Source organism: Mauremys mutica, chromosome 11, assembly GCF_020497125.1.
Source record: "Mauremys mutica isolate MM-2020 ecotype Southern chromosome 11, ASM2049712v1, whole genome shotgun sequence".
In the NCBI taxonomy this organism is placed as follows: domain Eukaryota; kingdom Metazoa; phylum Chordata; order Testudines; family Geoemydidae; genus Mauremys; species Mauremys mutica.
In genome coordinates this window covers 75,160,203-75,187,813 of record NC_059082.1, presented here as the reverse complement: position 1 = coordinate 75,187,813, position 27,611 = coordinate 75,160,203, and the positions used below count along the sequence as shown (strand labels likewise).

Genomic DNA, 27,611 nt, shown 5'->3' with positions numbered 1-27,611 from the left:
AAGATACCAACTTCAGCTACGTGAATAGTGTAGCTGAAGTCGACATACTTAGATCTACTTACCGCAGTGTCTTTACTGTGGTAAGTCAACAGCTGACGCTCTCCTGTCAACTCCGCTTGCGCTCCTCATTCTGGTGGAGTACCGGTGTCAACGGGAAAGCGCTCGGTGGTCAATTTATTGTGTCTATACTAGATCGCTGCCCTCCAATCCAGCGAGTAGTGTAGACAAGTCCTTAGAGGGATTGTCCTCTTAGATGAGAGGTAGAGCCCCTGAAAAGATTTGACGTCATCTTGGTCATGTTCCTTTGTTCTGTGGGATAGATCCAGTCCTAAGAATAATACCTGCGATTAGGCCTTTTATAACTCATACTAATTCAATGCAAAGAGTGCATTGTCTCTCTTCAGTATGCTGCAGATTTTGTTCATCAGTGGTATGATGAGGCTCTTCAGGACAATTCATTATCTGAGTCCAATAATCTTGGATATATTACATGATTGTCCAGTGAATAAAGCACTAACATTTATGCAAAGTGACTCTTAAGCAAAGGAACTTGGCTTTCTTAGGCCTTTTTTTTATCCTGTTTTTGGCAGTTTTGTTAATTATGAAACATAATAGGAAATGTGCAGTTCTGATCTTTCCATTCTTGAGAGAGAGTGCTGAAATCAGTGGGTTTCATTAGGGAAAGCATGACTCAGCGGGGGAGGGAGGGCTGAGCTGGGACTGGAGAGTGCCTTTCCACTAACAGAGAATCAAGTTGAATTCCCAGCACTGCTGAAGTGGTTTGAAACACTCCTTAGTAAATAACAACAAAGTTTGGGATCCAAAGGAACTGAGGAAGGGAGGAAGCCAATGAAAGCAGCTGTGTACTTGTGACTCAAATCTGCCTACTGGTTTCATGGCAGCTTTATTTATTCATTTGTATGTGTTCTCTGCACCCATCCCGGGGGCTGCATCTGTTACAAAATTTATGTAAAACAATTTTAATGCCGACATTCCAAAATACAGATGGCCTACAATATCTCCCCAATCTCAGACAACCTCTCCCAACTGTGACCAGCCTCAGTTGGCCTCTGAGGTCCTGTGCATATGTGATGCTCCCTGGCTTCAGTCATGAAAGTGTTGTATATGCCCTTCGTAGCCACACTACTAACATGCAGGAGCAGCAAGCCCCAAATCCCAGGGAGGGTTGGGTCTTAGTAAGTAGGAAATGGACAGCTAGCTGAAATCCAGTCTGAGGCTCAACATTTCTTCATAGGTGAAGCTACGGTGACTGGCTCTGGAATGGCCTCACTGCTCCTCCCCCCCCCCTAAGAAAAAAAAAAGAAAAAAAAGATTAGTGGGTTATAGGTGCCTTTTTATATTGTAGTTTACAGCACACACAAATCAAATCCTAATGCAGAACTTGTGTTTATGAGGGAAGAGCAGAGAAACAGCAATGTAAAGTATAAAGCAGTTACAATGGTTTCTCTTTCTCTTTACTGGGGAGAATGTGCATCTCTTCTCTAATCCATAAATACATTTCAAATTTTATAGGCTGTAGATCTGTTAAGTTTATTATTGCCTCCCATAGTAGCTTCAGGCATTGAAAGTGACTGAAACTTTATTATAGCAGTAAGCCAAGATGGTGTCAGAGTGCTTGTGACACCAATCCAGCCCTTATCTTAATCCCAGTCACAGAAGCCTGTGGCAGAGAGGCAGGGAAGTTGTAATTGCTTTTGGCTGTTCTGAACCCTGTGCTTGATGCAGGCAGCTGAGCTGACATACGGGTTTGATGGAGAGTGAGCTGGCAAAAGGAGAACAGTAATTGCTGAAATGCTGCTGTTTACATCTTTAATGCGATTACACTCCAGCAGTTGCACTTTCTATGAATGAGTCTTTAAATCTGTTTGTTTCCTTCTGAAATGAATTATTCATTATTTGTGGGTGATGGTGATGGGGGTTTGGCTTTCACTGGAGGGTTTATTATATCCATTTATAATATAATGGCTTTGGCACACTCCAAGACACAGTTAGTTCCCCACCATGTGTACTTATGTCCATCACTCTTTTTGATGTCGAAACTTTCAGAGTACATAATGCAAACTTTTTTATTTTTTGGGAACAGAATGCTGTTGTGGGGTTTTGCTTGATCTGTAGTGCTAGGCGTAAAACGACACAAGGATTTCATTTACATTGATGCATGCTGATGAGATGAAGTCTTTACTGGCATCTTGGGTTGGAGGATTTGGTATTAGGAGGCTTGGAATTGGGGTTCTGTGGAGTGGATGCTGTGGAGATAAGGCAGAATTTTGGAACTAGAAGGGTCTTCTGCCAGTGGGGCTGATGTTTTGTGCCCCGTAGTGAAGAGAAGAGGTTAGGGGGCTGGTAAGATTTTTGTGGTTTGTAGCACTGGATTGGGAATTGCTCCTGTCCTATCCTGGGGGTCATGTTGGGTGTTCCAGCACCCCATTAAAAACTCGGATGCTTCTCTGGTTCCGCTTTCTAGTCTAGAGATTTGACCCCGTCTAATAGTGCTGAAATTCCTGCATTAGATCTTGCTGAGTCATTTTACATTCACCAATGCTGATGTACTAGTGGGCTTGCATAAAACTTTTGGTTTGAGCGATTATTTGTCCTTCACTTTGAATATTAATGTTTTTGTAAACTTTAAAAAATAAAAAGTCAAGCGAGAGCATTACTGCATTTGTTTAAAGTTCTGAAAGCTTTTTTTAGCTAAACAGTTCAAAGAGCGCATCTCACTAATCAGGAATGTTCTTGCATCCCTGGGGTGGTCACACTGTTTTAATTGGAACTCGGGCTTCTTTGAAGTCCTTTTAATCCTCCCTGAGCTGGGGGAGAGGGTTTGAAGGCAGCTACTGTAAATCTGAAATTTCTTCATTTTATTTACATGTGTCTGGGGATGTGTGTAATTCATTTTCCTGAAGTTATTCAGCTGAGTTGTCGGCTTGTGGACAGCTGAGCGAGAACGGTACTTTGATTAAGTCAGAGGCCTGAGACTGATGGTGGAGGCCTGCTCATTGTGAGAGGTTGTGCGCACAGTGTTTGTTAAAACCAGGATCTGACAAATGGGTTGTGAATGGCCAATGAACAGAGTGGGGAGCAGTGTGGAAACCATGCAATAGCTGAACAGGAGGTTAAGGCCATGCAAAAACCTGAGCCTCAAGTTGAGGCAGGATAAAATGGTACACTCCTAGAATGCACTTGAAGGGAGGGTCCTTTGGTTAAAGCACTGGTCTCAGATTTGGGAGACCTGAGTTCAGTTTATGGATTATGACACAGACTTTTCAGGTGACTGTGGGAAAATCACATGATCTCGCTGCCTCAGAGGATCCCCATCAAGTCAAAATAAGATGACTTCCTTTCTCTCACCCTTTGTCTGTCTTGTCTATTTAGATTGTCAGCTCTTTGGGGAAGGGGCAGTCTTACCTAGATGTGGGTGTTGTACCTAGCACATGGGGCCCTGATTTCAGCTGGAGCCTCTAGGTGCTACCATAATACAAATAACTGTGCAACAAATATGCCACTGATCTATGCCAACAGCTTCCTTAACTGTTGTCTGTTTGTTGTTGTTTTTGTTCCACTGTTGATAAATAACAAACAATGGCATAAGCCATTGATTCTTCACATTTCCGTAAGGATTCTTACCTGTTTGCTGAAACCAGCATGATTCACGTTCTGTCACCACCAGTGGTGAAACACCTGTTGTTACAAACCTTGAAGTAGTCTGTGTGAGTTGAAACAGCTTTTAATTCATAGCAACAGTGGGCTTAATCCCATTCCCCTACCTGAAAATATCCTAGCACCCCATTTAAACCCACATAAGCACTCTATTCTTCTTTCTAAGTCTAATTTCCCCTGTGACTAAAAAGTCATTGGGTGAGTTTTAAAAAAGAAAAGATTTTTCCAAGTTAATGTAGCTTTAACTAAAATGGTAGCTCCAACTCCTGTTCAAAATGGCAGTTCTAGCTGTGAGACAGAAGAGGTATGTGATTATAATTGGGTGTAAATAAGAATAATACGGGAGATGCCAAATAATTTCATACAAAATGACTAAAAATATAGTGTAGACTCTCACAAGGACCTGCAGACAGCCATTAATAATAGTTCCTCTTGCCTCAAGGTCAGGGATTTTGTGCTACTGCTTGCTAATATGCAGGTCTGATAGGAATCTAGGAACACAATGTGATCAGTAAAAACTATGGAAAAGAATGCAAAACTTCAGTAAATGAGTTTATTTTACAAGGATTATCTCAGGCAAATATTAACAATGCCAAACCATAAGTTCTGTGAAATCTATAAAGTAGACAATCAAATGCACATTGCACGTCAGTTGCCAGTTTGAGTTACAGTAGTTAACTCCCTTTGCTATCAGATAGCAGCTCCAGAAGAATAATACTCTTGTAATCTATAACATGAGGTCTTTCTGCTGTGGTATCTTCCCTCTAGGGGAAAGTTGTGACAGAAAGGTGTATGTTTGATAGAAGAGTTTTATCTTAAAAAGAATTCTACTTGCTCTGTCTTGCCCTTCTAGGTTCGTCCAGATAACAAGGTCTTACCCATGCTATTCTGGAATTTAACAAAACAGTCTGGGCCTAATGCACTAATACTTGATCTTTAGGCCTTCCCTAGATAATTCTGGTTGCTGCCTGAACAATAATTTCCATGTGAACTAACTGATGTTAAATTCTAGCAATACCTCATGCACCCATCAGGTCAGTCAAGTGATGTGCCTTCAAAGCTAAGTTGTTTTTCTGTAGCATAAGGCAAGTATTGTCAAATGTCTTGGGAAGTATCTTTGCACAGTAGCACCATCAGAGGTTCCATAGAGTTGCTTGAGGAGCTGCAGGAGAATCTAGCTCCTTGCGGCTGTTTGTCATTGTCTTTCCTTTGGTTAATTTGGAGGTTCAGGAGTTAAATTTCCCAGCAGCGATCCCTCCTCAGAACCTGTAATTCCATAATGGTTCTCAGGCTAGTGGGAGTGGGGTCTGTTTACTGGCTTCTATCCACTGGTTTGAGATCTGGAGAGAGTGACTTTCATTGAATGGTTCCCATTTAGTGGCATAACCTGAATGATGGTCTTGCAGATTCACAATTTCACCGTGTTCTGACTGGCAGGAGGTTATCCTGGGCTCTCATTTAAGCCCATTTGTTGGCTGAGAGTCTTCTGTGGGTGTTCTAATGACCCTCTATTCTTTGAATGGTTGGACTTATTTGCATATGTATGCCTAGAATTCACTTCCAACTGATATATCTTCAAATTCATTTTGTTCTGGGGTTTTCATATACTATTTTTTGCTCACAATAATCCAAATATCCTGAAAAATATCCTTTGCTGGGGTATCAATGTGAGTAGTTTTTATAGTTGTTCTGTTGATTCTAGATCTGTTCTTTAAATTTTTCTGATGGAGCTCTCTCTAATAATTATTTACCATTTTCCTTTGACATATCACAAAGATTGTTGTCACAAAGATTGTTCTGAGCCCACAATTTCAAATTTTATGAGTAACTTCCATAGTGACTTCACCATGAAATAGTATACACTAAACATTGGGCACTTTCTTCTACTTTGATTCTTTTAATTAATTAAATATTTTACATGAGCTTATATTTTGTTAAAGTGGTATTAACTGCTGCTATAGTACATTTTACAAAGAAAAATAATTTAATTAAACAATAGAGCATTGCATTATTAACAGTGTTTATATTTCATGTTAGAATCTTAAGGCTAATAGGTGTAAGATCCCACAGTGCAAGAATATCCTTTCAGCATCAACATTAATAAATATTAAGTTTGCTAGATTAAATTGCAAGTTCAGGAAAACATTTACTCCCTTTATTGCAAAGTTTTTGCTAATATATATTACTCCAGGAGTGGCAGTGACCAATCTAGATAATATTGTATGATATTTGTCATTCCAATCCCCTGGAATCAGGCACTAATAACTTGCTGAAACGTCCAGATTTTGAGCTGAAATTTTCCAGACATGATTTATAACAGGAGTTGAACTTTTGGAAATTTGAACAAAAATAATTGTCATCCACAGAGTTCATTTTAGAACCTTTGAAAACAATATAGGGCAAAGCTTACAGTCTCAAATTTACTAAAGCCTAGGATTGTCCTTAATATGGAAAGAGCCTTCCTGGACCTTGCCATAGATTTTTTTCATACAAAACAAAGTTGTGATAAATCCTAGTCAGTGACAAATGGAAAAAGACTGGGGAAAAAACAACCATGCCTGCGGGTGCTATCTGAATGTAGAAGGAATTCTGCCACATATTCTGTGGGAATGCTCTGGGGCTAATGGTGTATCCCAGGATTTCCTACACCTCCCCCATTTCCAAGGGTTTTGTCCCTCATTGATCCCCAAATACACTGGATTCTCCCTGCTTCCCTAATAGTTAAAGAAAAAATGCTGCAGAGATGGAAGGCCTCAAACATCCTCATGCAAAAAATAGTTGAATTAAGAACTGTTTTATCTGGCAGATTGAGAAAAGAGAGCATACAAATGACTTGAGAAGTTTGAAAACATAATCTTTATTCCTTGACGCGTATGATCAGTGATCCCTTGTTTACACTGTAAGCCATGCATCACACTTGCACTTCATAGGCGTGATCCAGCCTATTGCATCAGTCTGTTGTGTGGTTGGCTTAATACACACAGTCCTATTTAAATAATCCATAATGTAACACTCTCATTTGGGTCTCTGGAACAATACGTAGTGAAGTGTGATAGTTAGGGCTCTGAGTCCGTCACAGAGGTCGCGGATGTCATGGATCCTCGACGGCCAGTGTGGCTGACACCCAAGCAGCTGGTTCCGGGGCTAGCCACACCCGTCGCTGCTCTGGTGGCTCCCGGCAGTGATCCCTGGTTGGCTGACCGGAGCAGCTGCAGTCTGTGGCCCCAGGCAGCGATCCCCGGGTGGCCGGCTGGAGCAGCCATGGCCCCCGGCAGCTGGTGCTGCTGGCTCCAGGTGCCTCCCTCCCAGCAGTGCCCCCCCTCCCGACACCTCCCCCTAGCAGCACACCCCCTCCCCCAATTTAGTCACAGGTATTTTTAGTATGGTCACAGGCTGCGAATTTTTGTTTATTTCCTGTGACCTGTCCATGACTTTTACTAAAAATACCCATGACTAAATCGTAGCCTTAGTGATAGTATATGCTGCTATCGGGACTTATTGTCTGATGTTTCATAATAAAATTAAAATTCCAAAAAACAGTTTCTTCTTGTGATGGTTTGGGGGTAAGGGAGGAAGCATCAGGAATCTAGAAAACTATATTTCTGGATGCTTTATAAATACCAGGGAGAAGTGAAGGATTTAGAGTCAGCAGTATTTTTTGAATTATTCATGTAATAAAGCATTAGCTTTTGTGCTGAAAAATCAAAACCCATTCAACTAAACAGAGAGAAAAGAAGGGTTGCCCCCTGTCACACTTACTAGTCAACTCTGCGCTGAAACCCCGGTAATGTGAAACAGCAGAGCAATTAAAGGGCACTCCTGTGGGTTAGCAGTACTACAAATTGAGCTTATATGTGGATGTGCTTGTCATTATTAAGAGCTGGAGTCTATTCCTCGTTTCTAGCAAATTTATCTGTGTAGTGACTTAATTGGAATAAAATCTGTATAGTGATTTAATTGGAATAAATCTAATCTCTTGAACATCTCTGTAAGGTTAGATAAACAACCTGTTCACACATTCTCACCTCAGAGGTACGAGTACAGAAAACATACCCTTTCTGGGTTTAAAGCTTCACGTTAACTTTGACTGTCAGTGAAGTCCAGTCTTGATATCACTAAAGAGAATCCTTAGGAGAGACAGATGTCAATGACTCTCTCTTCTCTAAAGTTGAGAGAGTGACAATGAATATAGCCTCCGGCATTACATTCCTCCCAGGAATTCTTCTTGAATATGAAAGTAGGCTTCCCAGGAGGTACATAAAGCCAGAGGCAATATTCACTACTTAGCAAGGGAAAGAACAGTGGATATCTGGTGAAATAGGCACTGTTGGACCTCTCAGCAAATTCTTAAGAGTCAGGCTAACAGTTTGTATGGGTCTCCTGGATTTGTGCTTGTGTCATCTGCCATGTTCCCTCTCCCATCTGGCCAGATGGTTCCAGCTATTAGAATACATCACTGCCAGTTTGGCTGCAGAGAGATCTGGAAGCCTACAGTGATGACTTGGCTGAGCTGCATCCCCTTTGAAGGACAAATCTCTTATTCATTGCAGCCTGAAGAGCATTGTAATCCTGCCTAAACATTTTCAAATCTAACTTTAACAGCTCTGCTTTTCTTTTCCTGTGGGGCACCTCAAAACTGAAGATTGGATGTCATGTTATGTGGAGTGCCGTGACTTCCGTGTTGAAGGCAAGCATCATTGACATCATTGTTCTTGAGAATAAACAGAAAATGTTGCAACACAAAATATAGTACACAACAAAAGATAGCATTGTGCCTTCTTTAGGACTCTGAAGCTTTTCACTTGCAGGACACGTTGTATATGATGTGTATTCTTGCTGAGTTTTGTGTTCCACCCTTCTATGCTTGACATTTGAACAGAATGACCAAAAAATAGGATGCTACAATAAAATGCAAATAGTGTGTAGCTCCCTATTCTTTATCTTTTTTTCCAAAATGAAAGACTAAGCAGATGCTGTTGAACCCTGGCATATACTGAAGGCAGGACTGAAACACAGGAGACCAGTTGTTGGGATGCCCATATTGATTTAACTTGTGGGATGTGGGGCAAAACTCTTTCGGTCCAAAATCTCTGATGCTGAGTAGAATCTCTCTCAGCCACTTGTCTGACTCTTGTTCCCAAATTATGCATTTTTGGGTTCATTGGTGCTTTTGTACTTGGTCCAGCAGAGAATTAGCAGTTAATTGTCCTTATGTTTTCCAAGAGCCCTGCTAAAACACTTTCACACAAGTGAGTCCCTTTCCTGCTCCAAATGGTTAACCAGACTTTCAAATGCTGGATTTATAGGTGAATTCAGTTTTCACTTTTGCCAGAAGGAACTGAATTTGCTGATACTACTGTCCAAATATGGAGAGCATTTTCTAGATGAAGAGACCTCTAGAAGTTGGGGTTGCTTGTGGCTCCCTCTTTCTTTCAGACGAGTACTATTCCATTCACTGCTCTGTCTCCTCTCCCCCTTCTTTTTTTAAATGCAGAAATATTAAGCATGTGAAGACGTGTCACCTTTGATTGTGCTGGAGGTACAGTAGGAGGTGTAAGTTTAGGTTTTTTGTGAGTTCTTAACAGGGCTGCCCAGAGGTGGGGGCAAGTGGGGCAATTTGCTCCGGGCCCCACAGGGGCCCCCGCGAGAGTTTTTCGGGGCCCCTGGAGCGGGGTCCTTCACTCGCTCCGGGGGCCCTGGAAAACTCTTGCGGGGCCTGGGCTCCCAGAGCTGCTTCTGCTCCGGGTCTTTAGCGGCAATTCGGCAGCTGGGGGTCCTTCCGCTCCGGGGCGGAAGGACCCCCCCCTGCCGCCGAATTACCGCCGAAGCGGGGGCCCCCCGCTGCTGAAGACCCTAGGCCCCCTGAACCCTCTGGGCGACCCTGGTTCTTAAAACCTTAAATTTGAAGAGGTGACATTTTCCCTTATTCAAAATGTAATTAGTCAGCCATTAGAAGTTAAATAGGTGTTTAAAATGCACCAAAATAGGTGTTAAATTACACACAAAAAGTTTTAAACAGACTGACTTAGGCTGGTTTTAGTGCTGAAAAGCGCCAGTATAGACAGCACTTTATTGCTGGGAGCCCTGATCCCGGCAATAACGCTATCACCACTTGTTCGGGATTTTTTTTTTTTTTAAATCACTGGGAGAGCTCTCCCCCGGCGATAAACCGTATCTACACTGCTCATGTCACAGTGCTGCCATGCCCACGCTGTAACGTGGGCAGTGTAGACATACCCTAAAAATCCCTTCCTATCTCAACTTTCAGCTCACTCTTTTTGTGAGATTGCCACCTTACTGTCAGACATCAGAGGCCTGGTCTACACTTAGAAATTTTGGAACGCTGGTTTACACTTAAAAATTAGATCAAACTAGCTATGTTGCTTGGGGCTGTGAACAATTTCATGCCCTCAGTGCCGAAGGTAGGTCAACCTCATTCCCCAGTATAGACACAGCTAGGTCAACAGAAGGCTTCTTCTGTCAACAGAGCTGCTGCCGCTTGGAGAAGCAGATTAACTACGCTGACAGAAAAAATCCTTCTGTCTGTGTAGGACACGGATACACTATAGTGTAGACATGGTCATAGTTTTCCAGCCGGGAAAGAACCTGGATTTCAAAATGTAAAAGCAGAAGGAAAAAAACATGTTTTTTGTATAGAGTTGGAAATCCTTTCATGATGCCTTAAAGAAAGAAAGAGAAGCACAAACCAACCCTTTTTTATTTTGCAAGTGCCTTTAAGGAGTGAGAGCATTAGCAGGGTTTAGGGATTTGATGAAGAGAAGCAGTAGTGCCTGGTAATCCGTTTCTAATGTTTACTTTTGTTAACAAGCGTTCAGTGACTATCTTTTGTCAGTAACTGTGTTCTAGGCTGTTTTATACTACCTTATGGAAGTGTTATTTTTTTTAAATTGATTAAAATAAAGTTTTGTGCCAAAAGTTTGGGCATGCTTTGCTTCAATTCAACATGACTTCAAATTAGTGAGTTGCAGAACCCAGAGTGTATGTCTGTATTCCTGCAGAGTTAAAGCAATATGCAGAAATGTTGCACGAAGAGACTTTAAACCCGTTATGCATGAGCAAAAATCACTACTTTGAGCATTTTAGTACAGTGCACTGCTTTGATAAGAATCACATCCATCCCAGATGGTCTAAGTCTTATAAGCAGTTGATTCTTACAAGCTGTGTATTTTAGTTAGTATAAGATTGATTTTGTCCCAGTGGTTTTGATCACTATATGTGGTTGATTCTTATATCAGTGATTCTTATAAATGGAGTGCACAGTATTATACAAATGTAAATATTTTGGTAGCTTCAATAGTTTATTTAAGAACCAAAAATCTAAAAGGCCTCAATCCTCAAAACATGGTAGCCTCAATTTTTTAAAAACAATTTAGTCTTATTTTTGCTTTGCACATCCATAGCTAAAGAGTAACTTCAAAGATCTAACTCAAGTCAAATCATTTCCCTTTGCTATATGACTTTGACACACCTGCAATAAGATGCGGATGTTCTAATAAATTTTAAATTAAAAACATTTTATCCAATTTTACTTTTTTTAAAACCAAAAAAAAGTTAGCATCTGAGCTGTTTACGGAGTCTCAGCTCAATGCTTTTAAAAACAGCTAGTTCTAAATGCCAAAGTATTGGAGTTTATAATGGAAATGCTAATAGCCTCTTAACTAAGACAGCACAATGGAGAAACTTTTTGGCAGTTTTATACAAAATTCCAGTTGAGTGGATGAAGAAAACCGTGGCATAACGTTTGCCAATGGAAGCCTGAAAGCTCATTGACTGAAGCAGAGTAACTTGGACGGGCATCCCATTGAGCTAATTTTTCACTTCATTTGAGCAGTTGCGGATTTTTTTTTATCATTATTAAATTGCTCCTTTTCAAATTATCTGTACTTCAAAGAAAATCGGAGTGCTTTGGGTAAGTGTAATTTTGTCTCTTGACTTCCTTACTCCAGCTGTAAGCCTTGCTGGGCTAATTTGTACCTTAGGGCAAAAACCTTGTTTCTAAATTGGCATCAAATGCTCCTGACTGTTTGGTTATTGCTTCCCAGACACTGAAAAGGAGGACTTTGCTTTTAGGTTTATTGCAGAAGGAGATTTGATCTCTGAGGGGGAAAAGCAGCATCCAGATTTCAGTTCCTTGCATTTTGCTCAAGAATCAGACGAGTTGAATGACTGGATATCAAATACAGAAGCTGCTTGGAGTCTTCATTTGCCCTTCTGTCCATTCTTCATAGTCATTTAGTGGATGAGTAAATACTAACAACCTTGCATCCCAAAATCGGATCACTAAGTCTGTGTATATAGTTGTGCAATTCAATCAAACTTTCATTGTGGAAGCACAGGTCTGAGTTCTCCATTATACGGTGAAAAATCCTTGTCCATGAGTTTGCTCTGGGTACATGTTACACAGTGTGAGGAATGGCCTGTTCCGTATGCATGACTGGGAAATATTGGGGATAAAGCTGGGAGAAACGCTAGATGCTTTAACTTTGAAGTAGCACTGGGTGCTGGGAAAATATGGATATGAAGTTGGTTGCTAGTTTTACAAGGCAGATCCTTTCAAAATGATCTGGCTGATTCTCTAATAATCACTGGTATGAACTGTGTTATAGTTACTGGGTGGTGGTATGTTCAGTGAGGCAAATGAAAACGCTTTAGGCAAACAAATGCAGGAGCGTTCAGTGTGTACTGGGATGCTGACAAGTAGTTGCCATCTTTTCATTCACCACTATTTCCATAAACCTCTGAAGAGAGAGGACCATTTACATCAGCGAAGATCCATTGCTAGTAGAGTGAAATGTGGGCTCTGACCTGCCCTGTTCGGTACCAAAGCTGGGCTGGTTTAGTTTCATTGCATGTGCGTATGTTTAAAAAGCAAAATGGGAAAAGTGCGAGGAGTTCGGCTTTGATGACCTAGAAGGCACCTTATGTGACCTGGCTGGAATTTTGATGTGAATAGTTTTTTGGAATCCATAATAAAGGTGTGACATAAACGATTACTTGCAAGAGCCTGGTTTTATTTCCTGGCTCCCGTCATATGTTTAAGTTTCTAGAAAGCTAATACCCCTGTTACATGGCAGAAGGTAATATCTGTTAACTTAATTGTCAATCTTCACACTCCTTCTTTTAAATCAAATGCTAGTAAAACATGTCAACCAAAAATAACCACAAACCCCAAAGCAGCCAGTTAATAAAACTAGGTTGGAAGTTAGATTGTTGACCTGAACCCTGTGACAGAGGAGGATGATTTGGCCTCTGATTGGAAATCTGTTGGCAGCTGCTATCTCTGAACATCATTGATTTTCTGATCACTTTCCATTAAAAGACCTTGTTTTGCAGTTGCTTATAAGTTTCCCAAACTTTAACTGAAATCTTCCATGCTGGGAGTCTGCCTACAGCTGATTTTAAGTTTCAGCAAAAATATTTCAGGCATTTCTCAGAATGAACTGAGAACTTTTGTTCATGTTAGAAAATTCATACAACTGTTTCACTGAGGGTATGGCTACACTGCCGAGTTGCAGCCCTGGAAAGCCTCCACCAGCGCTGCAATTAGTAAGTGGCCACACCTGCAGGGCACTTCCAGCGCTGCAACTCCCTGGCTGCAGCGCTGGCCGTACACCTCACTCGGCATGGGGAATAAGGATTCCAGCGCTGGTGCTGCAGCGCTGGTCATCAAGTGTGGCCACACACCAGCGCTGTGATTGGCCTCCAGGGTATAAGGATGTATCCCAGAATGCTTTTATAAATTACTCTCTTTGTTTTGTTATGCAGCCTCTCTTTGTTTTGTTATGAATGAGCTCCTGTTTGCTGTGATCATCTGTACCTGGCTGTAAACAATCAAATGAGAGGCAGGCAGGGAGGGAGTGAAACAGCGGGGAGTCGTGTTGGCTGCAGGCTGTTTGCAATTAAGAGTTAAGACTAAGGGGTCGGAAACATGTTCTGATTTTTCAATGCAGGAAGCTAAACACACAGTGTTGGCTCCAAAAATCCACTCTCTCTCTCTCCCCACGCTCCCTGTCACACTAGACCCCACTCCACCCCCCTCTTTTGAAAAGCACGTTGCGGCCACTTGAACGCTGGGATAGCTGCCCATAATGCATCACTCCCAACAGCGCTGCAAATACTGCAAATGTGGCCACACACCAGCGCTGGTAGCTGTGAGTGTGGCCACACACCAGCGCTGGCCCTGCACAGCTGGATGACCAGCACTGCAAACTACCAGCGCTGCAAACCGTAAGTGTAGCCATACCCTGAGAAGTTTTAGTAATTTGGAGCAGGGACTCAGAATTTGGCAGCAGTGGTCACCTGCCGTCAGGGATTTTCCTTTTGCCATTCTTGTGAAAATCTGCCCACATTTGGATGAATTGTAAGCCTCTGAGAATTGCAGCTCACATATGTTGCACTGACTTGTTAGTATTTGGCAGCTAAATTCTCTGAAGATTCTGCCTGCACTGAGAATGCTTCATCCGCTTAAAGCTCTGTGTTGAACAGCCTGAGCAAGCACCTTCCTCACAGAGCATGCTCCATCCCAGGACTGAGCAGAATTTTCCCCATTATTGCTCCTCCTCATTGTTGGGGTGCTCTAGTGCTGGGCACCAGAACTGAGAGCCAGGAGATGGTCTCTCCTAGTCTGTCAGTGCTCCCTGTGCTGGTGCCAAGGTAGCACAGAAAAAGATGCAGCCTGTCTGAAATAGAGAAGGGTGATGAGCTAGTGGGGAGACTGAGACAAGAGCTGTGCTGAAGATCTAAAGGTCACAAAGTTTTTGTGCTTGGTACAGGAGTAACTGGATGAAATTCTCTGCCCCATGTTATCCAAGAGGTTAGCTGATAAGATCGAATGGTCCTTTCTTGCCTTAAAAATCTATGAATGAATTAACTTTGCTAATGCAATATGGCTCCACATGATGAAATTTCTGATTTTAGGTTAGCTTTTTATAAAAAAAACCAGTATAGTACAGAACACAACCTGCCTCTCCTAACATTAAAAAGAACATTAAGATTACAAAGGCAGGCACTCAAAGATTAGAAAATTCCAGAATAACGGTTGCCTTTACAAATGTGATTCATCTTCCTTGTGTTTATGCATTATGATAATCTATAATTACTTGATCTCATACTATATTTTCCACATTGTTTTTTTTGTATGTAACACAGCAAATAATTTGCCCTCTAATTGGTCCATCTTTTTAATTGTTTAAATTTGAATGTCTTAGCTTGCATACAAAGATCCGTAATGATCAATAGTCTCACTTTGCACCTGATTTCTTAAAACTGTGTCTTTCCCAGGTGACATTTTTGCATGGTATTAATGCAGAAAATGTTTGAATAGACAGGTTTAGATTACAGTGGTGGTTTATCCTGGATATACAGCCGCCAGTGTAACTGTGCCAGTGGAAACATCTACTGCAGGCAGGCAAATCTGCTGTTAGGGGGTTTGCATGGATGCAACTTATCCCAGTATTGGGCAGGGATACAAATAGTGGCTTACAGCATTTTTGCCTGTCTACAGTGTAGGGGTTTACACTGGAGACTTGTCACTGATGGCTGAAATCCCAGAGTAGACAGGGCCTTAATGTGTAGGTTTACAGACTCATCTTTCTTGATTCCTCTCCCTTTCCCTCTTATGCTGCCACTGGAATGAATTTAGATCTTCAGTGTCTCTGAACCTGCCACATATGTGCTTGTGGAGGATTTCATTCTCTCTTGATTTCTCTGCGCTGCTCCTTGCTCCCATTAAATCTTGGAAGTGCTGCCATCCCCCATCCCTCCCGGTTCTCTGTCTCATTCCCTTCCAAGTTGGGAGATTCAGATGGCTTAATTGGCTCCATTTTTGCCGAAGGTATAGTTTACTTCTGACACCATGTAATATGTGTGACATGTAGGAGTTCTGGTAAGAGACTATTTATTTCCTGGCCTTAGTTACAAGACCTGAGTCAAGGTTTCAAAATATTATATCCTTGGCATATGGCAGGGGTTCATGTCTGCTGAGTCTAGTGAGCGGAACCACCACTAAGGATAGAGGAGGTAGTGGAAAGGAGAACATAATTGGTTTGTATGAAAGCAAATTCCCCTTGTCAATTGTAATTCCCCCTGTCTTATCTCTTTTCTGTTTATTCCCACCCTAGCCTAGGACTTTCTAGGTAGACAGTGAGGAAAGAGAATCAGCATTTCTTGTGAATTGGATCAGAGTTCCAAAGGCTGAAGCCTGGTTTTGCAGATTGGAAATTAGAGAACTGAATAGCAAACGACCTATCAAGCTAGAGGAAAAGCAGTCTTTGCTATTAAATCTATTTTCCTTCAGGTTATGGGAGCAAGTGAAGTCAGCTCTCCACCATTTACTCACATCTGTTACCCTGTGACTCTCCTGCATGCAGCACTGGAAATAGGTGCAAAGCCTTTAACTCCAAAAACCAGTGCTTACTTGATGTGTTAAACTATGTGTCTCTCCTCTTCAAGCTCAGCTATGTGAGCTAGCCTGACGTGTTCCATCCAGTAGAGGGCAGTGCTGCTCAGTGTATCAGAACCTTCTCTGCCTGCAGGCTCCAAGATTCATATTCTGTCGTTTTTAGTCAAGAATTGAAATTCATTTACTTTCTTGAGTTTTAAAAAGTAAACCAAGCAGAATCTGCAGTCTTTGGTTATCTTGAATGTTTAGTCGGTTTGGCAGTACTGTTAAGTGAATTTTGGGTCTTGAGACTATTTTTGGTATAAAATCACTGTACACCATCTACTTCCACTGTGCTGTAAGAAGACTCTTTATAGCATACACTTTCCTATAGCATATGTGTTCATTGGCCATATAAACAGAAGGAGCTGTGTCTTTAGGAGATGTTCTGTAGCATTTGGTACAGGCAGAGATAATTGCAGTGCACTTTTTGGCAAATGCTATTCTCAAGCAGGAAAAAAAACAGGAGTACTTGTGGCACCTTAAAGACTAACAAATTTATTTAAGCATGAGCTTTCGTGAGCTACAGCTCACTTCTTCGGATGCATAGAATGGAACACACAGACAGGGGATATTTATACATACAGAGAACATGAAAAGGTGGAAGTATGCATACCAACAGGCAGAGTCTAATCAATTGAGATGAGTTATCGTTAGCAGGAGGATACAGACTAACACGGCTGCTACTCTGAAACTTCTCAAGCAGGGAAGCTTAACTATCTTAGGATAGGAAATGTGGTCTCTTAGACCCTCTGGCTTGATTTGGTGTGAAGTGATGGGGCTGATGCCTCCTTGATTGGAAGGGGGTGGATTAGAGTGCAGCAGGGGCTTGATGTTCTAATGACTATAACTGGCTGTGTGTGCTTGACAATACACAAACCTGTGATCGTTCAGCTGTTGTAATGGACTGTGGCAGCCTTAGCCTATAGCAACAATCTTTTGTCTGCCTCTCTGTCATTCTTTTATTAGGGTCATGTCTGGGACTTAATTGTTCAGGCACTGGCATGTCTATGTTTGTTAACTCTTCCCATTGTTGTTTTAATTGTTTAGGACCCCTGATGATCTCTCAAGGCAGATTGTTGCCCTGCAACAGAGGGAGCTTATGCTGAAAGAGCAGAACTCTACCATCACAAACAGGTAGGTGCTGCCAACAAAGAATGTTGTGTTGCAGGAATTTGTTACTTTTTATACAAGTAAATAGAAAATAAAAGGCTGCAGTCCCAGATACTTTTTTGTACTTGCTGCTCTTCATTTTGTCCTACTGCCTCCAAGAAATCTTCTGTATCATCATTATCTTTACTATGCTGATGGTGAAGGTTACATTTGTCACTGTAACTTAAAGGAATACCATGTATTTTGGAAGGGTCTTGGGGACTGGAGATGTAGAAATGTGTGGAGCACTTTATCCATGCTTACTTCCTAGGCTGAAATGATTTCAGGGTGCAAATGGAATGTGAGCTGCTTTCCCAACCTTTCTCACTGTTAAAAGGGATATTAAAGCTAAACCGACCAGTCACCTGGATGTAGAGTAGGATTAAGAATCCTTGGGTCCATGTGACTGTGATTAGGCTAGTAGAAAAGATCACTTTAAAGACTTGGAAATTTGTCTTGATGGGTGATGGGGGAAGACTTCGAATTTCTGGCTTCAGCTAGTGGCATTCTAATAGTAGGCTACTCTTAGACATTCAGAGGAGCCTGGATTACTGCACCTTCGGCCCTCTTCCTGAATTTGGGTATGGGAGTGTTTTTTGCAAGCTAATTTGTTGCCATATTATAGCTGGTATAAAATTATCCACCGTAACTGGACTGTATAGGCACTGTGGTATTTTACACTCATGTGGGAACGAGGGAGATATAACCAGTGCAACACTGCTTCTTGCACCCTAATATGTAGAACTGGTTTCAGAGGGACATGTCAGTTCTGCTTTTTTGGTTACTGAGTCTGGTCAAGCCAGGTTGGCCTGAGGACCAATATCCTGAGATTTCTGCAGGAAATACTGAAAGATCTGGTTCCTTGAAGTAATTCTCTTTGACTCCCTATCTGGCTAGACCATCTACATCAAAAGGCATTAATTGTATATTTTGCTTCTGACACTCAGAAAAAGTAAAGGATGTGTTTTCATTTTGTTTAACCCTTCCTGGAGATATGACATGAAGGGAAGGAATTTGCTTTTACTTTGGAATTGCAGAAGTTGTTGTCTTGATTCTAGCATCCCACGCAGACTTAACCTATGAGAAATATACCTCATTCAGTAGTGGGCCTGTGATGGCTTCTGATCATTGATTGAACTCTTCTGTTGGGATTATTACTTATTTTGTAAGGAGCCACAATCATGGACCAGGACCCGATTGATCTCGACACTGTACAGACACAGAATAAACATACAGTCCGTTTCCCAAAGAGCTTACAAACTATGCAATGACTGAGTCCTTTGTTCTTGGACCCTCTCCAGAGACCTGCTGACTATACTGTTACTGCTGCAGCCAAGAGTAAAAAAGTATATTTTGATGCAATACAACCTTTAATGTTACTATACTGAGGTGTTTCATAAGAGGACTGAGTTTGTTTGCCAGGCTGTATCTGTTTACTTTGCAGGCTGAGATGGTTACAGGTGGCAATATTTTTTAGCATGGCTACTCATTGCAAGAAGGAAATGTGATTCTGCTGTTGAGTGTGCCCTCACCCTCAACTCATGTGCTCTCTCTCTCCTGTTTCCCAAGCCATTGCGTTTCCTTGAATACACATGTCTGTTCTTGTTAGAAGCAATACCGCAACATGTAGCTAAAAGGTTTTTTGTGTTTGTGGCTTTTTATGTTGTCAAGGTGTTGGCTGAGATGTCCAAGCAACAGACATGTCTGTGCCCTCCCTTACTAATGACATGCAGGATTCAAGCAGGGCAATAAAAGCTTAGTATAAATACTCTTTAAGTGCTACTGAAACTGTTTAGCCAGTTGTTAAAATTGTTAGCCCAGGGTTAAATCCCCTGGATGCAGCCAGCTAAATTGGTTCATAGTTTGTTGTCAAGAGGCTTAAAGGGGAAAGCCAGTTTGATATCTTTTAAAAAACAAAAACAAATGACCAAAGTAAAAATAAAAGTGGGGGTGGCAATGTTTAACAGTTATTGATTTTGGAGGCTGTTGCTCACAGCCTGCCAGAGAAAATGATTTTGTCTAATTTATTAATCGCCAGGAGGAATCTTTTTGTTGAGAAAACAGCCCTTTGGAAGTGCCTGTTCAAGCTGGTCACAATTGGATCAATTTAACTTAAAAACAAAAACATGATCAAAATTACTTTTTGATTTTCAAAGGCGCCTTCAAATGAAACAGGCAGTAAAAACTGGCTCAAATTAAAACTTTTAAAATCTTCTAAGACACAATCCTGTGAGTTCAGTCTTTAAAACTGACAAGTTCTCCTTTCTTCTGTCTAATATTTTATTCTGTCTTAAAATACAGGCAATCAGGTACGTTCTAAAATCTTCCATTACGGATTATTTGAAAGTTCCCAGGAGAAGATCATGAGTCTCTGACAGTAAAGTGCTTTTTAAGAAAGCAAATCTGATTTTTCTTTTTCCTTGAACGACATCCAGAATCAGCTGATTATCTATTCTTTTATTATTTGTTTCCTGTAGTGTCCAAAATGTGCCTATGTAATACAATGGCCTACTGTGTGTGATCATGACTCCCTCTAGTGGTTGGTCCCAATAATTATACAGCCTTCTACTGTCTCACTACTAAAGTAGTTCTCTTTTAGCTTTAGTGGTAGGATCTTGGGTTTTTGGTGCTGAAGGTCTTAGGGTTGAGCCTGCTGACAAATGTGTTACCTGCATAAGCATGGGCCTATGCACTGTAAAAACATCAAGGAAGACAGAGTCCCTGTTCCAAAGAGTTTTGATGAGTTTTCTCAGTAATTGCTAAGAGAATTATTTTAGGATCTCTACTACCTGGATACTTAGGAAAATCATGACCAGAAGTCAGCATCCTAATCTCTTTTGGGTAGTGGAATAGGAAATCACTTATAAGCCCAATTTCCATATTGTTATGGTGAGAGATCTGATGGATGACAGAAGAGGGTTGAGTGTAAGGTGTGGTTAGTGATGAAATTACCTGCTCATGGACTTATTCCTTATTAGTGTATCTAACTTTTTCTCCTTAGTCCCAGTGGTGTAAGAAAGGGTTTAAATAACTAACTGATCAGCAACATCCCACTTGCATCATGGCAGCACTTTCCAAACGACTTTTGCTCATGTGATCCCATCTGCATATTCATTAGGTCTGGATATGTTTGGTGAAAGTGCTATTGATGGTGGTTGAGTTTTATGGAATAGCTTGTGTGAACTTTTATAATACTAGTATCATTTTCCTGATGCTCATAGTATAATTTTTACTGGTATTTGATTTTGATTGGGGGAATCTCCTCCCACCTTCCCTGTATACTGATTATTGTAGACATTTTTCAATCTGCTGTTCATCCTGAAGTCTGACAAACAAGCCCCCCAGTTTCCTTTTAATGGAGAAGATCTGACTGCTAATGTAGTTGAGTATGAGCAGGACTGGGCTTCAGAAAACAAACCAGGCATGAAAATGATGGAATGGGGGTAATTTGCTACACGCGATCACATCTTTCCTGCAGAACTGGAGAGCAGATTTAGCTCTATATGGAGCCTGTTTTTGTTTGGTTTGCCCTGGGAGATCTAGAAAGAGGAGCGTGGAGAGGAGGGGAGAAGACATGGGTAAAATGTGTACACAACAGCATATTGCATCTCTGAGGAATGAACAGACAAAATCAATTTCACTTAGCACTTCCCTTGAATTTCTATCCCTCTAGTTCTGTAGCAGGGGATCTCAAACTGGGGGTCGGGACCCCTCAGGGGGTCGCGAGGTTATTACATGGGGGTGGGGCTTGCGAGCTGTCAACCTCCACCCCAAAGCCCACTTTGCCTCCAGCATTTATAATGGTTTTAAATATATTAAAAAGTGTTTTTAATTTATAAGGGGGTCGCACTCAGAGGCTTGCTGTGTGAAAGGGGTTCACCAGTTAAAAAAAAGTTTTTGAAAGCCACTGTTCTATAATCCTCCTGTGGTGCCAGTGTTTCCATAATAATAAAAGGCCACTCTACCATAAAAGGTTACATTATCGTAACATTACAGCTCTGGTTTAGTGTTGATTTTTCTGGCTTTTGGGAGTGTAAGCACAGCCAGTGCTTTGTGCAACTTGTTGTATGTCAGTATTTCAGGGAACTGTAGAGAATAGGTGATGATGCAAATCATATATACGACACTACCTAAGTAAATTGGGGCACTTGAGACACACACAACCATAGGCCAGAATTTCCTGATCTGTGAATTTAAGTCAATTTCTTTTGAGTGTGGGTTGATGTTTTGCTTGTCTGAATTATATGGAGTCTCTCGGAGGTTGCTAACATTTGCTAGGTAGGAGAGGAAAATTCCTCCTATAGTGCTGGTGAGGAGGAGAGGGAGAGGGTCGCTGCCACTCTTTCACTGGGCACATTAACTGCAGCAAAAAAACTACGTCAGCACTGCTGATTAATGTAGCAGAAAGCGCCGTTAATAGCGCATGATGGAATCTCACCTCCGTTTTGGAGCGTGTCGCTGTGAGTTGTGTAAATAGAGTACATTATACTTTAGGTGGTAGCAGCAGGAAGTATTGTGGAGCCTGGGTAACTGTAGAATAAAGATAACAATCCAAAGGCTTAGAGGAACAGAGGATAATGAAGACTGCTTTGGGATCACTTTGATAGCTTGATGAGATGTAGCCTATGAGAAATTGGCCCTATTTAGGAGGAGCACTGTGTAGGTAATAAAAGAAACAAGTTTAATTACTAGGCCCATTTAGCTACTGTGATTAGCTCCTTCCCTTTTCCTTCGCTCCTTCTGAGTACAAAATTAATGTTCTAGAAACATGTCAATCGTGGCTGCCTTCCGCCGTAAGCATGTGCTGTGATGAGCTGCCATGCATGTCATCTTCAGGAGATAAAGGAGATGCAGAGAGAGATCTTAGACTTAATACTACCTGACTCTTCTTAGTGAGTTCAGTCAACCATTAAACGTTTTCCACTCTGCTTGTCCCCAACCATATTTTTTTAAACTCAATTGGTTGCTCAGATGTTATGGTGATGATGAGTGCCAGAGAAGGGCCTATAAATCTCCTCTTCATATATTGCCCAGCAGTCTTGTGTGTTTATAAATAAGTGTCAGGGCATGTGTTGCTGCAACCTTGACACAAAGAAAGCACTAGAAAGGAAGGTAGCCCAGGTAAGTGCTACAGAGGTGAGTTGCTTTGGAGAAAAGCTCAGTACTTGAAAGCTCTGAGCATAAAGATTTGCAGACTCACTATGTCCTCTTTGAATAGGCCTCTGATCATTGGCAGGTCTTAAGCCACAGACTCCAAATATTTTGCAGCAGGTTTGCCTTGGTCTTCTCTTTTCCTGGAACCGAAGCAATCAGGTAGACATGCTGGTAGTGAGTTTAGAGAAGCCTTCCATTAAGAGGTCTATCCTTCTATTGTTTGGCTCTTTTAAATAGCAGTTTCACCTACTCTCCTCCTGATGTCAGACCTACTTCCTGATGAAATTACTTCTGCATATCTCTGCTACAAGAGACTCATGAAGTGCTTTGTGGTCTGGGAAGAGTTCTAAAACAGCTCAATGGGAAAGAGGTATGTGAACACTGACAAATGCATCAAATGTTCTTCTTTGAGTAGGAGTAGTTGTGTATTCCATGTAGGTGTGCGCACACGCAGCTCACCGGAGCAGAAAAACTTTGCCTAGCAATACCTGGAGGGGCGATGCTCGTGGCCTGCAGCCCTACCCTTTCCCCATGTCATATAAAGGTGCACCAATTCAGCCCCTTCAGTTCCTTCTCATCAGCCATGGATAGAGTTGTTGTGGTGTCTTCACCTCACACTTTTGGTCTCAATTTTCCTTGTATGTAGTAGTAGGAGTAGTACCTTAGGTTTAGTTCAGTGTTAGTTTGCTGCCCTATGTGACTCCCTTACCAGGGTTCAAGCATTGTCCATCATGTAAGGGTGCTGTCCCCAACAGTGACCCTCACATGAGATGCTTGCTGTGTCTTGGCAAGGCATACATTAAAGAGCGGTGCTCCATTTGCAAGTCGTTCAGAAAGAAGACTCAGGTGGCAAGAGACTTGGGGATAAAGCAGCACCTTTTAGAGCAGGCCATGAGGCCTGTTTTAGTACTGAAGCCCTCTTCTGATCAGCAGTCGCCTTTGGATCTGGCAAGTGAACCCGCTCCACACTCAAGTTCTGATGTTTCCCTGAAGATGAAGAGGGGTCGTTCCCCCTCCTGATGCAGTGAGAAAAAGGTCCCATAAAATGAGTTGGTACATTCCAGGGCTCAGGGAGGAGACTCCTCATCTTCTGAGAAAAGTGCTGACCGGCATTGTACTTCCCCCAGCATGTGGGATGGAGCAGGCCTGTCCAATTAGTCCCTGGTACAGTGACGAGACCAGCAAGAGCCCATAGTGTTGACTCCAGTTCCGGCCATAGGGCATCTGTTGAGTCCGGTACTGATGACATTGGTACCAGCACCAACTGTCTCCATGCTGGCAGCATACCAGGCGGCCTCAGGCCTGCTTTGCATCTCAGTCCCAGACTCTCCACTGGTTCAGGAGTTCTCTGGTGCCATGGCTTTTACCAGGACAGATGCCAGGGGAACAGACTCTCCAGACATGGTGTTTAATCCTTACTGGGCTGGGAAAACAGGCCAGTAGCCCAACAGACTGAGCCACTGACTGCAGAAACCTAGTGTTACGGTTGGATTCAGTTCAATAACAAGAGATGACAAATAGCTAGGCTTACTCAACTTTATGAATTTTAGTTTATTAGTCAAAGATGATTAGCACAGCATGCCACGGAAAGGAAGATCAATATGTTACCACCTCTCTGAGAGATAGTAGTATAGCTGGCCAACTGACTCAGAAGCTGAGCTGCACTCTACCTCTGTATATACTAGGGTTGAGGGTTTTCACCATATCTGAGCATTACTGCTTATCGTTACCTTCGACATGTTTTTCAAGACTCTTTACAAGGCTTGCACAGACCTTCAGCAAACATGACAAAGTTTGTAACCAGTTGATTATCTTGTTTTGACTGTTCCAGAAGTCAGCAAAACCTTAGAGACCTACTTCACAAGTTATAGTGTGGTGCAGGTCAACAAATGTCAACAAAATTTTGTCTTGTCCTTGTTTTATGTCTGTACTTAAAACTGAAAATACAGTACTTCACATCTCTCCTTCATTAAACAGCTTAACGTAAGTGAAAAGCATTTGGTGAAAAGCTGAGCATGAAAAGAATTAGTAGATACACAAAAACATATGTGCTATATATAATATTATATCTTATACTGGCTAACACTGTAAACCTTCCAGAATTTCTCTTATCTGGTGTCATACATATTTGCAGTAGCAAAATACCTAAAGACTTGGGTTAAGTGCATTTCTCAAATCTTGTTGTATTCTCTTGTTACATACAGAGCAATCATCATCCAGAGGTTACAGCCCCTAACTGTAGTACAGTTTTAGAGTTATATAATTCAGCATTCTAAATATACTATACTATACTTATTCACCATTGGCTACTTTCTTATACTGATTACATAACTTCTCATTTTTAATCACACTTATAGCTACAAGAAACAAATTCCATGATTTGATTAATACATTTTGCTTGTCAGCTGAATGCATCTATTTTCTATTAGCTAGCAAAAAGCAGTTTACATTCCTGGTTAATAATTCTGTTTGTGAGAGCTGTTTTCCTAATATATTCTGTTTACAAGAGCCAGCTCCACAAACCTTGATTACGTCCATTCCTTCTCTGGTAACTACCCCTTACAGCATTAACCAAAGCTAAATCTTCGCAAGCTGTGTGTTTCCATTTTGCCTTTGGCCTGGCTACGAACACCATGGTCCCTTGGATTAGTTCAGTCAACATTAATGTGTCTGTCTGAAAGTGTTCAGATGCGTGACTCCTGTCACGTATGTCCAGAACTTTTTAAGCATGGCAAGAGCCTTGGGTCTGTATCTCGCTTCTTTTCCAGGTGAAGCCCAGACTCTTCACAAGATGGATTTTTCTTCTTGGCTCATGCTTCCCATTGTATCTTTCATCTCTTCTCCTGGAAGTTCCCAACAACACCAGGAACAGAAATGCTGCCAAGCCAGGGTCCTTGTTACAGCCCATTAAACCCATATGGCTCTTCTGGCTTCAAGTTAAACCTCCTTAAGACTCCTCTTTAGAGCATCCTTTGAAAAGGAAGGAACATTAGAAGGAAGAATTGCTATATTATTTAGCCCATAGGCATCCTAAATCTGGAGTTGAGAATCATCACATTCTGCACGTTCATCTGAGCTTGTCTACTTAAGACAGATCTTTGATTCAGAAGAGGAACAGGATTCTTTTTTCAACATTTTTGTCACTTTAACAGAATTTAATGCCATCTTTAACTCTTCATCTTCCTTCTGGTTTCAGTGAGGACTTCCAAGAAAATAGTGATGTATTTAGCTCAGGGTTTGGACATTCTAGGTGCTGTCGTCCAATAAAAGCTTCACAAACACTTGTCATTTTGGAGACGTGGTATGGACCCTGCAACAAAGATGTGATTGATATATATGTTTTAATTCCAGCATCCTTCCCTGATGTCTTTGGACTTTGCTCCGGCAGCCAAGTCTATGGGTGGAAGATCTCCTAAAACAAATCTGAGGACAAAGCATCCAGGAATCGGAAATGTTGGGGAAGGTCTTTCTTCCCATCTATTCTTTCCTGTGAGAATTGTCAGTTGGTCCAACAGCGATGGCATGACACAACTTATATTTTTGGAATAAACTCTTCACTGTTGTGGATTTTCAGTCTGATCCTTACAGGCATACTGTGAAAGCGGATTTTTGGGGATCTAGGATTTGGCCAGACACACATGGTATGCAGACTATAATACCTCTGCTCTTACGATCAGGAAGCATTGCCTCTGCTCTTATGATCAGGAAGCATTCTTAACTTGAAACCTTCAGTTAATAAGGTTTGTATTGCCTCTGCTCTTATGATCAGGAAGCATTCTTAACTTGAAACCTTCAGTTAAGAAGAACCAAACTAAAGGTGCTAGGAAGTCCATCAGTCAGAATGCTATCATCTTGAGAAGATTGAAACCAGAACCAGTTCTTATGTGGAAGAATAGGATGTCTTTGTTTAATCTATTTCCTGTTCTTCCCTCACCTTTTTCTTCCTCCTAAAGAACATATCAAATAGTGACTTTATTTCAAGAAATCTATTTTAAATGGAAAGTTCCTTTTAGGGGCATTGAGGAAAGGACCCCTTCCTGCTTGAACATGCAGCTTCCTGTGAGGAAGGTGATTCTGAAAATATGGCTGATTAAATGTTTTCCTTCCCAGAGTGCTCAGAAGACTTCTGTTCCGTTGATGCTCTAACATCACATTTCTTCATGTCCGTCACAGGCTCCATTTGTGTAAATCAGATGTGTGTGATTTACTGATTTACTCTCTCACACAACCAGAAAGAGCAGGTTCTTTGAATGTATATCGTAAACAAACCAACCACTTCAGTGAAAGCAAGGGATAGAGAGGCTGCAAATTCCACAGGAAATGCCTTTGAGTTAGGCAGCAGGGATTCTTTTTAAACAACAGTGAGTGAATTATAACAAGCTGGGAGCTGTCCATCTCCTCAAGTATTAAGTCAGATCCGTGTCATAAACCATCATCCACTGTCTGTTTTCTTCACTTCCTTGGATGTCCCAGAAAACGTCCATCACGAATATAAATGGAGCCTGTCAGACTTCCTTCCCTAATCTTCTTTAGGCTTGGACAGAAGTTTAATTACAATGAAATGTCCTTTATCTAAAGGAGGAAAAAGTGCTGGATTTTTGATAGTTTCTGTAAGTTATTTTGCTATCAGGAGAAGCAGTTAATGTGTCATATGGGCTCTAGGGCAAGGACAGGCTTTCTTTCTTTCTTTCTTTCTTTTTTTCTTTTTCTTTCCTGTTTATATATAAGGGGCGCACACTCTGGTGTGGTTTGTGTGTGGATGTGTGTACGCACATTTACATAATACTAGACTAATGTTCACAGCACTTCAGGGTGGTATTAAATACTTTCCAGCATGTTCTGCATTTATATTTATGAAAAGACTCCAGTTTATATTAAGTTTTGCACAAACCCACCCTTTTTCTAAAAACGCGCACAAAATAGCCACTGTGGACCTGAAAATAGTTGTCTCTTTAAGAAATGACCAGCACACTCTTCTCTCAGCAAACACATTCAGATTGTAAGCTCCATGGGGCAGGGTTCTGCATGGTATTTGTCTCTAAAGTGCCATGCTTAACAATCGTGCTGTAGAAATAATAAATTGTACATTTTTCATTTCCCCCCTTATCCTACATTGGTCCCTATTAGAAAGCAAGGAGGCAAAAAGGAACCATTAAGGCCAGTATAA

At 41.4% G+C, this 27,611-nt stretch overlaps 1 protein-coding gene across 7 annotated transcripts in view; it reads left to right on the top strand.

Annotated features, from left to right (window-relative positions):
- MAD1L1 (mitotic arrest deficient 1 like 1) overlaps positions 1-27,611 on the top strand; it is a 505,376-nt gene that overhangs the window by 39,833 nt on the left and 437,932 nt on the right. For 6 of the 7 annotated variants that reach the window (XM_044980781.1, XM_044980777.1, XM_044980778.1 and 3 more), the window contains one exon: positions 17,189-17,275. The exons of the other annotated variant lie outside the window; for it this stretch is intronic. In XM_044980781.1, the coding sequence (XP_044836716.1) occupies positions 17,189-17,275 (87 nt within the window). The remainder of the gene's footprint in view (positions 1-17,188; positions 17,276-27,611) is intronic. 7 annotated transcript variants of the gene reach the window in all.